This window comes from Manis pentadactyla, chromosome 9 (genome assembly GCF_030020395.1).
Source record: "Manis pentadactyla isolate mManPen7 chromosome 9, mManPen7.hap1, whole genome shotgun sequence".
Classification (NCBI taxonomy): Eukaryota; Metazoa; Chordata; class Mammalia; order Pholidota; family Manidae; genus Manis; species Manis pentadactyla.
In genome coordinates this window covers 99563627-99579001 of record NC_080027.1, presented here as the reverse complement: position 1 = coordinate 99579001, position 15375 = coordinate 99563627, and the positions used below count along the sequence as shown (strand labels likewise).

The 15375-nt window shown below is 38.1% G+C and overlaps 1 protein-coding gene across 1 annotated transcript in view; it reads left to right on the top strand.

The window, feature by feature from the left end:
* WDR64 (WD repeat domain 64) overlaps positions 1-15375 on the top strand; it is a 96292-nt gene that overhangs the window by 22017 nt on the left and 58900 nt on the right. The window contains exon 9 of the mRNA XM_036918388.2: positions 12295-12374. Coding sequence (XP_036774283.2) covers positions 12295-12374 — 80 coding nt within the window. The remainder of the gene's footprint in view (positions 1-12294; positions 12375-15375) is intronic.

Below are 15375 nucleotides of genomic sequence, written 5' to 3'. Positions count from 1 at the left end.
ACACTAACAGAAATGAAGAAAAGCATTTTTCAAAAGTGGCTGAGGAAATTATCTCTGAGCTTGAGGAGTATATATCATTAGACACTTCAAAAATGGAAAAACAGAGAAAAAGGACTGAAAAAATGAAACAGAATAGAAACAGAATATCTAAGAACACTGGGACAACTACAAAAGGTGTATCATATGCATAAAGGGAATACCAGAATAATAAACAGAAAAGGAAGAGAAGAAATATTTGAAGCAATAATGATTGAGAATTTCCCCCAATTGTCAGACACCAAACCACATAGACAAAGAAACTCAATCTCATTTCAACTCACTGATTCTTTTACTTTATTATTAAAGCATCAGTGATATACAGTCTTATGAAGGTCTCACATAAACAACATTGTGGTTTTAACAATCACCCATATTACCAAGTCCTCACCGCCCATTGTGATCACTGTCTATCAGCGTAGTAAGATTCTACAGAGTCATTACTTGTCTTCTCCATGCTGTACCACCCTCCCTGTGACCTACCTTCATTGTGATTGTTAGTTATAGTGCCCCAAATCCCCTTATCCCTCCCTCCCTACCCACCCTCCCCATCCCGTTCCCTTTGGTAGCCGCTAGTCCCTTCTTGGAGTTTGTGAGTCTGCTGCTGTTTTGTTCCTTCAGTTTTGCTTTGTTTTTATTCTCCACAAATGAGGGAAATCACTTGGTATTTGTCCTTCTCCACCTGGCTTATTTCATTGAGCATTATACCCTCTAGCTCCACCCATGTTGTTGCAAATGGTAGGGTTTGTTTTCTTCTTATGAATGAATAATATTCCATTGTGTATATGTACCACCTCTTCTTTATCCATTCATCTACTGATAGACATTTAGGTTGCTTCCATATCTTGGCTATTGTAAACAGAGCTGCTATAAACATAGGGGTGCATATGTCTTTTTGAACCAGGGATCTTGTATTCTTTGGGTAAATTCCTAGGAGTAGAATTCCTGGGTCAAATGGTGTTTCTATTTTTAGTTTTTTGAGGTACCTCCATATTGCTTTCCACAGTGGTTGAATTAACTTATGTTCCCACCAACAGTGTAGGAAGGTACCCCTTTCTCCTCATCCTCAACAGCATGTGTTATTTCTTGTTTTTTGGATGTTGGCTATCCTAACTGGAGTGAGGTGATATCTCATTGTGGTTTTAATTTGCATTTCCCTGATAGTTAGTGATGTGGGGCACCTTTTCATGTGCCTGTTGGTCATTTGAATTTCTTCTTTGTAGATGTGTCTATTCAGGTCCTCTGACCATTTTTTAATCAGGTTCTTTGTTTTTTGGGTGCTGAGGCATGTGAGCTTTTTATATATATTGGATATATCTGATAAGTCACTTACGAATATATTCTTCCAACTGTAGGATACCTTTTTGTCCTGCTGATGGTGTCCTGTGCTGTACAGAAGTTTTTAGTTTGATGTAGTCCCATTTGTTCATTTTTGTTTTTATTTCCCTTGCCCAAGGAGATGTTCATGAAAAAGTTTCTCCTGCTTATATTCAAGAGAATTTTGCCTGTTTTCTTCTAAGAGTTTTATGGTTTCATGACTTACATGCAGGTCTTTGATCCATTTTGGGTTTACTTTTATGTATGGAGTTAGATAGTATTCCAGTTTCATTCTCTTACATGTCGTTGACTAGTTTTCCCAGCATCAGTTGTTGAAGAGGCTAGGCTGTCTTTTCCCCACTGTATATTCATGGCTCCTATAAATTAATTGACCATATATGAGTGAGTTTATATCTGGGCTCTGTATTCTGTTCCACTGATCTACAAGTCTGTTCTTGTGCCAGTTAGGTCCTGAGTTTTTTAATGAAATCCATAAAGAAATGGGAAAAAAACATAACCTCGCCACATAGCTAGGATTTAAATTCCAAGTTTTTTTTACTTCTATGACTTTACTTTTTTTTTCATATTCTCTTCTTTTATTGAAGTATAGTTGGTATACAATATTATATTAGTTTCAGGTATACGCATATTGATTTGACATTTATATATATATATACATTACAAATACTATAACTTGCTATTATTATACCGTAATAGATGTAGTTATGATCTTTTGCCATACAGTGATATTACAATATTATTGACTATATTTCCTATGCTGTCCAAGGTTTTTAATTTAAAGAATGGACTAACAGAATTCAAAATTTTATGGAAAAGAATATCACATCTCTAAGATGACTACCTTACATTTCCTTGAAAGTTTTAGTCTTCATGAAAGACACATATTTTCCCCTCATTTAGAAAGATAAAAATGTTTATCTTGCATAAAATGATAGAAGACTATCATTTATCACTCCCTTTTCTGAACTCCCATTACACCTATAGTCCTAAACCATTCAATTCATCTTTAACATGCTCTACATGCTCTGCTTTGCAATGTGACTTATGCAATGCTCTGGTGTGCTGGTAAATGTAGCAGCATTTTACACTGAGAGAGGAATTAAAAACTTCATTTGCAACAACATGGCTGAAACTGCTGTTTTATCCGTGACATACTGCTCTGAGAGTTGAATTAAAAACTTCACCACACATTAAAAATAATTTCATTTCTTAACACCAGATCTGATTGCAGGATATCATTTCTATGGCATAATTAACTGCAGTTTTACTTAGTTTCTGTGACATAATTAATGGCTTAGTGATAACACTCTGGCATTTTAAAGGAGTGCATTTCTGAAATATTTAAGTAAGAAATCGATGCAACTTTACTTCAATTTGATTTTATACTAGGTCAGCAATTCATGATACATTCATAACAATAAAGAGACATTTGTGTCTTTTTATTGAGACACAAGAAAGTATATTGAAAAAAATATGCCCTTGTGGTCCTACAGAAGACCTATATTCTAGTTCAACATCCAGAGAAAGGATTTTCATTTCCAAGGTTCACAAATCTGCAGACATGACTTTACCAGCATAAATATTCCTAATACACTTAACCAGGTAATTCTAACAGTTAATATGGCAACTAGAAAGCTATATAGAATGTACAGTTCAACCTTTAATTGGAAGTATATCAGTGATTCAACGAACACTAAGTCACTATGTGTTTAAACACCATGGACAACCAAAGTCATGACTCATGACATTGTAAATGCTTGCAATCTAAGTGGAAAGACAAGAAGCACAGACATAAAATCAGTGGTATGCAGGAGCCAGCTAGGTCAATTAGGAGAGCACTAAGAGTTCAGGAATTTGGTCAATTTGTTGGTAAACATTATCATTAAAAATTAAATTATATAAACTCACAAATCAACTATATTAAAAATAAAGACAATAAATACCCAAAAACCATCACTTCTTATTTATTTTACTATGTTTTACTAGTATCTATGTTGAGGATTTTATGTACTCAAGAACATAGAAATACTATGTAATGCTGTGCAGCTGGATATCTTTTCCCAATTCAGTGTTCAGAGATGTCACATTGCTAGTTTGAAATTGGCCATGATAGGAATATTTATACCATAGAAACAGCAAAAGTTATAAGGCAATGACCCTTCTCCACCCCCACTTCCCTGGCCCCTGCTGAGTATTAAGCTTTTGCCAGCACACCACAGCATCACATAATTCACATTGCAAAGCGGGGCATATTAAAGGTCAGTTGAATGGTTTAGGATTACAGGCATAATAGGAATTCATAAAAGGGAGTGATAAATGATAGTCCTCTAGTAAGCCCATAGAGATAAGAACAAAAAGCCTTATATAGGGGACTACGAAAATAAATTCAGTAGTGATTTCATTAAACAAGAAAGATTATAGCAGCCACTGTAAACATATCAGGTGAGCTTTTGGATGAATTAAGTGGCTTATTTCTTCTTTCTTAAAGAGTATCTCTACATTGGTGTGTTCAGTTGCCTATTGGCAATCTAACATTACAAAATAGAAATGAAAAGAACAGTATTGGCAGGCCCTAACTTCTAGCACCTTCGGAAGAGAAACTCCAGTATCCAATATCTTTGTCTCTGACCTGTGTATCACACATTATTATCAATTCTTGAATGCCCCATCTCCCACTACACTTCTCAGTGACCTCACTGAGATCTCACATTTAATCTATCCTTTGAACTGCTGGACTACACACCTCTTCTGCAAAGAGTGTGTTGCAAGCCACTGTCTCCACCTCCGTGATGTTACTCACTCCCTCTATCAGCCTCTCCCCCTCTCCCCCTCTATGGAAAGGACATTCAAGCTGGCCAGTGATGTCTACATGGTCAAACCAATGGAAACACAACATGCCAGATAACTTAATCTATACCTTCTACAGAAGTTTTTATTTCTCTTGGTGGCATCATGATCCATTAACTCACCCAAGACAGAAATCTGGCAACCCCGCATAACTCCTTCCTTCCTGTTAAGTCACAAATCATCAATCAACAATTCGTCTATATTTCCATATAAACACTTGCTGAATCTGTCTTACCTTCTGTGTCTCTATTCCCTTGGACTCTAATCCCTGACTAACCTCTTTCTTCAATTTTATCCCCACCAAAACTATTGTCTGCTAATCTTCCAGCACATTCTTATGAAGATGATATCCACCCATTTCACCATGTTTCATATTTCTCCATCCCCTCCAACAGCAGTTCTGCAGTCTGGTCCCTGTGAACCTCTTCACCTCACCCTCTTCACACACTTCACTGCCATCCTTAGGGTCCTTTAACTCTGAATTTCTTGTTGTTTCCTGGTACCCCAAGATGGGATTTTGTGCATGTTCAGCACCTGAAATACTCTCCCCATTCTTCCTCTTGTTTCTTCTCTTTCCCTAACCTCCACAATCTTCTTTTTTTTAAGAAAACAGGAAATTAAAACAACTTTTCCCCCAATTTTATTCAGGTATAATTGACCTCATAAACTTTTAAGAATTAGATGACACCAAGTTCTAAAATTTCCTGACTTTTCCCCATCACCCTCTTTCCCAAAAGGGTTGGGTACCCTTTTCATGTCTCAGTCTGTGTATTTATTGCGTTTTAATTATGTTCAAGGGTATGGTATGTCTTTCCCATACACCATGCTTGTTAAGAGTTATTAATGTGTCCAACCTTCTCTTTCTGATTATCCTGTAATTTAAACAAAACTACACAGATGACTCCAGAAGCTCTGGAGTCTAAGTACTCATTTGTTTAGCAAATAATTACTGATGAGCTACTGTGTTTGAGGCACTGTACTAAGTCCTGGGAATTTAGAAATGAATAAGACTAGGTACTTGATCTTGTGTCTAATGAGGGAGAAAAATTTTGGATTCCCACAAAATTTGGTAAGTACCATGATATAAAGATAAGAGAGGTGTGTGGAAGTAGAAGAAAATTCTCAGAACATCTTAAGGTAGGATTGTGAGGGGAGAAAAATTGGGAAGGCTTCCTGCAGGAGATGTCACATGCTGAGTTCTGAAGAACTGCTGAGTTAGTCAGTCAAAGCAACTGTGAGAGTGGAGTGGATGGATGGCAACATTTTAGAACTGGCACTTACAAAGGGATGAATGAAAAAGCAAATGGTGGTTTCTGGAAACTGTAAGTGGTTCCATATGACTGGAACACTGAAAGGGAGATGCACTAGACAGATGAGGTTGGACAGGCTGAAGATGAAAAGACGCTAAGGTGTTGGAATTGTAACCTGAAAGCTAAAGGAAACTCCTGAATGCCTTAGACAGGACAGTGATGTTGACAGCTCACCCCTGCAGCTAGGTGAAGGACGGACTGGGGAAAGACAAGGTGGAAAGGAGGAGACCAACTGGGAAGACATGATGATAGATTAGAAAAGCAATGATGAGAGCTTGAATTTAACCAGTGGAAGTAAGGATGGAGAGAGAAGAGATTCTTGTATAATTTATAAGAATTGGTGATCTACTGGATGAGAAGAATAAAGGAAAGAGAGGAATCTCAGTTTCATTTTCTCATTCTTAACAGTATTGCTTACCTGCTGTAGACTGGAAACTGTTCCAAGAAGTGAAATCATGGTATACAAAAGAGACTAGCTTCCTCCTATTCTGGAACACATATTCTAATGGGAGACATAATCAAATAAATAATACAAATATAGGTACATGATGGAAATGAAGCAGGGGTGTGGGATAGAAAGGTGATGGGAGGCAGAATTTTGATGGGAAGGTCCGGAGAGCTGACTCTGAGGAGGTAACACTGAGCAGAGAGCTGGGCGAGGTGAAGAGCGGACCATGCGAGGATCTGGAGGAGGAGTGTCAGAGCAGCCTGGCTGTGGGGCTCCTGCTTGGGAGGGCTGTTTGCGTGGCTGTGGTATTTACTAATATAGAGAGAATATCAATGAATGAATAAGTTTGCAAAGAAGCAAAAGAGTTCTAATGTCACTTCTGCCATTTATTTACTGGTCAAAAGGTCTTAGGCATGTTACTCATTTGAAACACAATAGCTTTATTTACGAATGGAAATACTAACTCTCCTACTTCATAGGATTTCTGTGCTGCTTAAATAAGCTGAGATGGGTGAAGGTGCTTTAAAAACTAAATGCTGTAGTTTATTTTTATTTGCTTATAGATGATTGCCCTTTCATGATTTGATTTTTAAAGAACACTTTGATTTCCAAGAGCTGTCAAATGCATACTAATAATAAACAAATTGGTGCAGCAGTATGTAAAGTCCTCAAAAAACTAAAAACAGAAATAGCATATTATGACCCAGTAATTCTATTTCTACAAATTTACCTGAAGAAAAAGCAAAACCTCTGATTCAAAGATATAGGCACTCCTATTTTTACTGCCACATTATGTATAATAGCCAAGATGTGGAAGCAACCAAAGTGTCCATCAATAGATGAATAACGAAGATGTAGTACATACATGCAATGGAATAGTATTCAACCATAAAAAGAAAGATATCCTGCCATTTGTGTTGACATAGATGGACCTAGAGGATGTTATGCTTAGTGAAATAAGCCAGGTAGAGAAAGACAAATACCATACAATTTCACTTATATGTAGAATCTAAAAACAAAACAAAATGAACAAAACAGTAATAGACTCATAGACACTGAGAAGTGACTGCTGGTTACCATGGGGTAGGGTGTAGTGGGTGGGTAAAATAGGTGAAGGGGATAAAGAGGGACAAATTACAGGATGAAAGTAAAAAAAAAACAAAACAAACTACTGTACACTGGAGGAAAGGAAAAGCACTGATATTTTCCTTTGGGAATATTCCCATTTCCAAGCATAAGAATCTGCCAATCAAGTGGTGAATTCTTGTGCTGGTTTTAAATGAGATAGTAATCTTTTGTATCAGATAGAATACCTGAGTTTGAGGTATTCAAACTCAGATTGGATACCTGCTTTTCATCAGGGAAAGTAAAATATCCTTCAGATAATATGATTCTAAGCAAATCGAATTCTTTCTTTTTTTGGGGGGGGTGGGTAGCCTTAAGAGCAGAATTAAGTTAATCACACTCCCACAATCTCCATCTTTTATTTTATTCCTTTTTACCCTGTATCCCAATCTATTTTCACATGTGTGTGCATGTGTGTGCATACACACACACAAGCAACCATTCCATTATGTTTTATATATCTTTTTTTTAACATTTGTTTCCTTCAACATGTATGTTTGTATGTATTTTTCATTTATGTAATGGTATTTTAGGGAATTGGAATTTATACTTTCCACAATGTTCCATAGATTCAGAACTTAGTAATTGTAAACACTTACATTGTCTAGAAAATTTTATTTTTCAAACTAGCCAGTACTTTCTAGTCTTTGCTCAGAAAGCATTTATTTTGCAATCAACAGGAGTTTATCTTTGAGCCCCATTTTCAGCTTCCTAGTATTCATCATAATTCCTGGAATTTCATTTATGACACATTCAGCCCAAGAGAGTCAGGAACTATATAAAAATACTCAAGATAAATTTAGTAGATGGTGATCATTGGTTTATTCAGTCAGATTCTGGCTGAGTTTCTCAACTACTTCTTTGGGCCACCCTCCTAAATCTAGAAGCTAAAGAGATTTGTCAAGTGATACAGTGTAATCATGTTTTCCTGAACTGCTAATGCTACTGGGCAGTCATCTCAATAGGAGAGTGTGGTCTACTCCATCCCCAGATTCAGTATATTTCCAATTTCTCAATTTCCTTTAAGAGTCTTAAGCTGAGCAAGATGAAACTGCATTTACACTAATACGTAAATGGCCACCTATTAAAATGGGAACCAGTACAGCTCCCAAAACAGCAGGAAAAAACTCCTCTCAAAAGAATTTCCATTGTCAAAAATTATTACCATTGTGGTTTATTTCACAAACATTGTTTTGGACCAGTAAGAAACTGAACATCTGCAATTAATCATGCCATGTAGAGCATGTTGGCCTGTTGCAAGACAAGTTAAACATTTAACCTTTCAACAGCTTGACAATCTCCAAGAGATGAATAATTAACTAATCAGCATTACTTCTTTTCAGTTACCCAACAAGGAGGCATATTATTATATTGGACAGTGTATAGTGCCCCGCAGTAAAGGTGCTGGAGCCGGAGAGAACTGGTTTCTGTCTTAGCACTCACTAGCTTTGAGACCACTGAACACATTAGCATTAGCTCATCTTAGTATCAGTCTTCTCATCTTTTAATGGAAATGAATACACGTACTATATTGTCCTAAAAATTTTACCTAAGTTGATACATATAAAGTGCCTGACTTACTGCCTGGCACATAGTGCTGGATAAATATAAGTTTCTCTTTTTGTTCCCTTAATAAAGATACTGAAATGCATCAAAAAGTGAATTTGAATACTGAGAAGAACAGGTGGCACACCCGGAGATCCATCCTGGTTTGGCTTCATGTTCCTGCATCTAGAGTCAAAGCCAGAAAACCCCCAGGGGCCAAACCCAGCAGGCCACCTGTTTTTGTAACATCTGCAAACTGAGAATGGTTTTTACATTTTTAAATTGTTTGAGAAGATCAAAAGAAGAATAGTATTTCATGAAATTTATATGAAAATTATATGAAGTTCAAATTTCATTGCTCATAAAGTTGTATGGGAACACAGCCACGGTTACTCGTTTATGTATTATTTATGGCTGTTACCATGCTACAGTGGCAGAGTTGAGTAGCTGTGACGATAGAGACTATAGTGTAAAATATTTATTATTTAGTTCCTTAAGAAAAAGGTTTGCCATCTTCTGATCTAGAGTTTTCTATGGCACCATCCCTAGCCTGTTGGGCATAGTGTGGGGTAAATGGCTGGTGATAATCCAGAGTGAGGACCATTTAAAAAAAAGCACCTTGGCCTGAAATTTCTTACTTCACACGATCAAGGAGAAAATAAAAATGCCTTCCTCCTTGTCTCCCACCCTCACCTCCCTCCATCAACTATCCCTGCATCCAAGGGAAGAAAAGATAGAAGGACACACTGCTACTTCAGTGGCCCTTCTTCAGCAATCATGGGGTCCACTTGGAATGCCTTCGTGTCGGGGCGCCATCTACCTGCAGTAAACAACCCCATCATCCAGCACATGCCCCCATAGGGTTGCCTTTGTACCTCCCATCTCATTACTCCACTTCCCTTGCAAATCTGTGTAACAACAGCAGAGAAACTGGGGTGGATTATACTGTAACTCAGGCAGGGTCTTTTGACAGAAAGAGTCTTTCTTTCACTTTGAAGAAACTATTAGAAAAGATTTCTCTTTCAAAAGTGCTATCATCTCAAGGGTACCAGGAAAAATTCAGAGGGAACTTTGCAGAATTCTGTGTGACTCTGGAAAGCTGTATTGTCAACCAGACATTTATCCCTTAAAGTTACTCAAACAAGTATTTACTGGGAACCTTCTATGTTTAAGTACCATGGTATCTACATTTTATTTTTTTACGGAATGGACAATGTGGGTCAACCTTATACTGGTGAGACTGAATCTGGTGCCATCCTGCTATGGGGTGGTGTTTACAGATGAGGGCCCACTGAGGTACCCTGGCCTAGAGGGCAGTCCCCCTCACCTATTCTACACCATCCTTGAAGAGGGAACATGAGGGGAAGGATCTAGGCTCAAGTCAAACCACCAAACCAAATATCTCACTGCATCATAAGAAATGAGTGAAAACACTCTTCACCATTCATATAAAAATGCTATAGAAATACTAGTTGATATTATCATAATAGGTTTCTCATAAAGTGTTTGAATTTTTTAGAACATCTGGCATGCATCAAAGTAAGATAGTAACAAAAGAAAGCAATCTGTGTGAACATATGCAGTCAATACATATATATAATGTCTTTATTGCATCAAAAAGAATAAATTACCTAAGGAATAAATTTAACCAAGAAGGTGGAAGACCTGTACTCTGAAAACTGTAAGACACTGATGAAAGAGTTGAAGAAGACACAAATAAATGAAAGATATCCCATGCTCATGGATTGGAAGAATTAATATTGCCAAAATGGTCATACTACCCAAAGCTACTTACAGATTCAGTGCAATCTCCATCAAAATATCAAGGGCATTTTTAATGGAACTAGAACAATGAATTCTAAAATTTTTATGGAACCACAAAAGACCCCAAAATGCTAAAGAAATCTGAGAAAGAAGAACAAAGCTGAAGGTATCACACTCCTTAACTTCAAATATAATATAAAGCTACAGTAATCAAATCAGTATGGTACTAGCACAAAAACAGATACATAGCTCAATGGAACAGAGCAGACTCCAGAAATAAGCCCACGCTTACATGGTCAATTAATATATGACAAAGGAGGCAAAAATATACAATGGGGAAAAGAGAGACTCTTCAACAAACACTGTATGGGAAAACTGGACAGCTACATGTAAAAGAATGAAACTGGACCACTGTCTTACACCAGATACAAAAATAAATTCAAAATGGATTAAACACCTGAAGGGAAGACCTGAAATCATAACATTCCTAAAAGAAAACATATTGACTTACTGAGTGAGGACCTACTGAGTGTGCCCTGAAAACACTTCTTTCACAGGCTCTGCTGCCATTGGGAAATCTTCTTCCCTTGGTTGTTTCCCTTTCAGGGTATGCTTTTAGTCACTGCCCCCTCCCCAACTCCTTTACCTGCACCAGACATTCTTTAATAGGGAAATCTAATGTAGCAATCGTAGAGAAGGCAGAAACAACTTTCCAAACATAACCACCCTCGTCCTTTCTAGTATGAAAATTCCATACCCAACCACCTTCAAAGAATCCATACATCCAGATCTCTTTCTCCCACAACCCATAAGCCTATTCTGATTTCACTTTCTCCTCCACACCTGGGTGCTACATTACTGATGAGAAAGTAGGAGTTATTACAGTCCTTGCTCATGTACCGCTCTGGGACACCACTCACACAGTGACCCTGTGTGACCCTTACCCAAGCACCACTACACAGGAAGCATACGATGAAGATTTTAAAAGTAAAAGAGCTATTTAGCTATATCCAATTCTTGATTTCATAAGTGGGGAAACTGTAGCTCATCAAGATTGACTTCTCTAAAGTCAGTATTTAGCAACAGAACGCTACCAGAACTTAGGCCTCCTGACCCCAGGCACAGGCACATTCTAAGTCCACTCCACTAGTTGGGCCTGTCATGGCCATCGTGAGCCCTCCCGGGTGGGCCAGGCTGCCCAGGTGAAGGGACTCGGCCCTCAGAGCGTCGGGGTGCCGCTAGAGGGAAGTGATGGGCTCTAGTTCGCATGTTACAAAGATCACTCTGGCTGTAGCATGGCGACATGGTCTGCGATGGGAATGTGGGAAGAGAAACCAACTGGAGTGGAAGCTGGGGAATTAGCAGCTTATTGCAGTAGTTCTGGTGAGCGGAGGTGGAGGCTTGAAGCAAGACACTGTGGTGGGAATGGGAAGAAGTAGTCAGATTTCAGGTGTACTTGTAGAAGTAAAATCAACAAGGCTTACTGGCAGGTTGGATGTGGGTGGTGAGGGGAGAACAAAGGGTTCAAACGCTTACCTGGCATTATGGGCCACCGAACGGACTCATTCAGCCACCCAGTATCCTTCCTGGATTGAGACATGATTTACCTCTGCCCGTCTTTCCCACCAGCACAGCTACAACCCAGCGTGGAGGACAGGATTTCTTTTTAAAGAGAAACAGTACAAGTGCTGTGCTGATATAAACCACATTTTGGAGTGAGGAGATTCTGTGGGTCAGTGCAGGTTGAATCACTACTTGTATTTTCTGAGGATAATGGATTTAACCAACTTAGAAATGAGCTATTGAACATAACCTCTGTATAAGTTAGAATCTGCCTATAAAGAAAAGCATAGAAGCTTTACATCTACTTTGTGTTTCCAGGCCTGTCAGAGAGTTTGCCATGCCAAGAGGCGCAAACACTTTTTGTTACTGCACAAAAGCAAATATGATTGTCACTGGAGGTAAGAGGACAGTTTGTGTTGCACAGAGATACTCTGCTTCTCAAAAAGTGCTCTCGTTGATTAACATAGTGGTTTTCATAGTTACAGAAATTTAATCTTAGGAAAACCTTTTAGAGACTTTTAAAAATGTGTACAAAGTTAAATCTGTCAGACTTTTTCTTGGTGGTTTTAGGATTTGATGGCACACTTAGAAAGCTCTTCTCGGGCCCAAGAATATGCTAAACATATTCTCCCACATTTTATTACTATTATTTTTCTTTTATCGTTTTGTTTTCTATTTTACCTTTAGATCTTTGACCTGTCTTGAACATACTTCAGGGTGTGAGGGCATGAATTCTTAGCCTCTTTGACAGAGAAGGTGGCCAAGGGTAGGGCCTTGAAACATACCAGCCCTTACGGTTGAATGGGGGGGAAGACAGGAAGCAAGGTCACCTGCTGAGAGTAAGGGATACAAGAAGCTGGAGGGGAGGAGGACGGAAGTACCTTGGAACCTCAGACTCCTCATCTGAAATCCAGGGTTCTGATATGGTGGGGAGCCTTGAGCCTGGGCTTCGCAGTCACACCGTCTAGGTGCAAGTCCTGGTCTTCTTACTAGCAGGTTATTTAACTCCCCTAAGCTTCAATCTCATCCATAAAGTGAAGCTGATAATAGCACCCACGCATAAGGTTATTATAAGAATTAAACAAATTCACGTAATATTTCTTCAAATTCCTTCTCCCAAATTCACCAGGGCAACGTTTGGTTTCCTACAGAGGTGCCCTGTCTCAGCCCTGAAGAACCGTATTATGAGCAGAACGATAGCTACAATCTCACCCCATGCTGGGTCATCTCTCCCATGTGGACAAAAAGTTAATTGTTTTTTCAAGTATACTGTGCACTTGAAGTTTATATTGAAATCTGTGCTCAGTTTTGGGTTTTCCACAACACTTCCTTAAAATTAGTTTATGGTTCAAATATTGCTTTAAAAAATTACATAGTCATCCTGTTGAGAATTAGGCTTGGGGTTGATTAATGATTGTGCATTGAGTCCCCTATACAGAATTTTATTGTTGTTAACAACCATTTGATCAATAAATATGAGAGATGCCCTCTCAAAAAAAAAAATTACATAGTCATCTAATGGAAAACAAAACAAGTAAAAACAATGCACTGGAAGTAAGAAGTGCTGCGCTCAGTCATAGTCTGACCACTAACTTAACCACCTTGATCTCTCCGTATAGCTCATTTTCCTTATCTGGTAAAATGAGGAAGATGGACTACATAAATTCCAAAGATCTCTTTGAGCTTAAAATTGTTTTAAAAATCCTGATTCTATTGTTGAAAGAAAATTCCTGTTCATAGGGAAATAAACTAAAATGCCCTTTTTAAAATTTGGAATCCAGTTTGCCAATTAGATGTTTCGCAATATATAGTCACAGCTTTGTGTACTCAGAAAAATAAAGCATTAATTGGCCACAGACTTCTGGATTTCAACTAAGGACATCAAAAAAAGAAAGACAGGCATATGGATCAGAAGTCTGCAAAGTAGTGTGTGGGAGCTGTGGCTTGAATGGGAGCCAGTTTCCTGAGGCTTGGAGGTGATGATTCTAAGAACAAACAGGAGCCAAGTCTTTAAACTAAGATTGTTATTGAAAGAGCTCCATACTTAGGTCCAGAATATATACAGGAACAAAGACTAAAATTAAATGTTTTAAAAAAAAAGGAAGGGAATGAATGCTTGTACCCTAATTCCTTGATCCTTGTTTACCCCTTCCTAAATTGATGACTGCCTTGGCTTATTTACTTGCAATGGAAACTGGCACATTTCCTGGCCTGGACCACACACTGAAAGGAGTGGGTGGGCCTCCAGCAGATGAGGGGAGGAGAGGACAGAGGTGTTGAGAGAGGAGGCTGAGAATTCAAGTGGTAAGGATGCCGTGCTCACCACTGAAGACTTCAGTTAGGTCAAAATGCCAGTCTTGGACCTTACTTCAACTGAAAGCCCACACACAAAACCTGCTAAGAGCATAACTGAAATATATGGCTAAAGTTGAGCCTTGATTTCTAAAATTTGACTGTCCTAAAAAGATATGCTGTCACATTAACCTCAACCAACTCCTTTGGACTCAAGAGAATACAAAACATAAGAACTGACCAGCTTTCATATACCTTATAATTTAAGTATTTTAATCATTTCTAGGGGAAAAATGTGTTTGGTAAAGTTCTGGGACTCAAACCACTTCAGTATTTATGGATTAAGGCATTTGCCTCTCAGTAACCTCAGTGTTCACTATAGTATAAGATCACCATCTACAGCTTTGAAACCTTATTAATTATAGGTTTTTCTCGCTCTCTTATAAAGGCAAGAAAACATTCAGGTATATGGCTGACAAGAACTAATACTTTCACCATGCATAATTTATTGACTTGCACAGTTATGGAGCCTTTATTAGTAGAAAATTCAGTTCTTCTGTGACTGAAAACACATTTTTCCCAGGAGACTACTTTTTCTGATTAGTGACTCAGCCAAGCACATTGTTAAATGTACTGTATGTACTAGCTGGTGACTCAAAACAATTTCAAATTTCCTGATCATTATTTTGGTAACCATCAAGAATTTTTTACCCAATAGTTGTCTCTATTGTCAATTTATAAAAGTAAACCCCTAGTTTGCAAGGTCCAGTATATAAAAATACTTACCTGCCTCCAAGATATCTTGGTGACTCTGCATGCATTTGATAATATTTCATTCAACAAATATTTATTATGTAACTGCTGTGGACTAGGCATTATAAACCTTGTAAAGGTTAGTTTGTATTTCTAACCTTCAAGAATTCAAAATCTAATAGTACAAATAAGACATATAGATAGCTATAACACAAAGTGGATCAAAAGTCAACAGGTAAATAATAATAGTAACACTAATACAGATGAAATACCACAGGCATTTAGACCTTAGTGTCATGTCCCTCTCTGCTTTCTCTGGCTCCAGAAAGCTGCCACACACACTATGGAAGGATT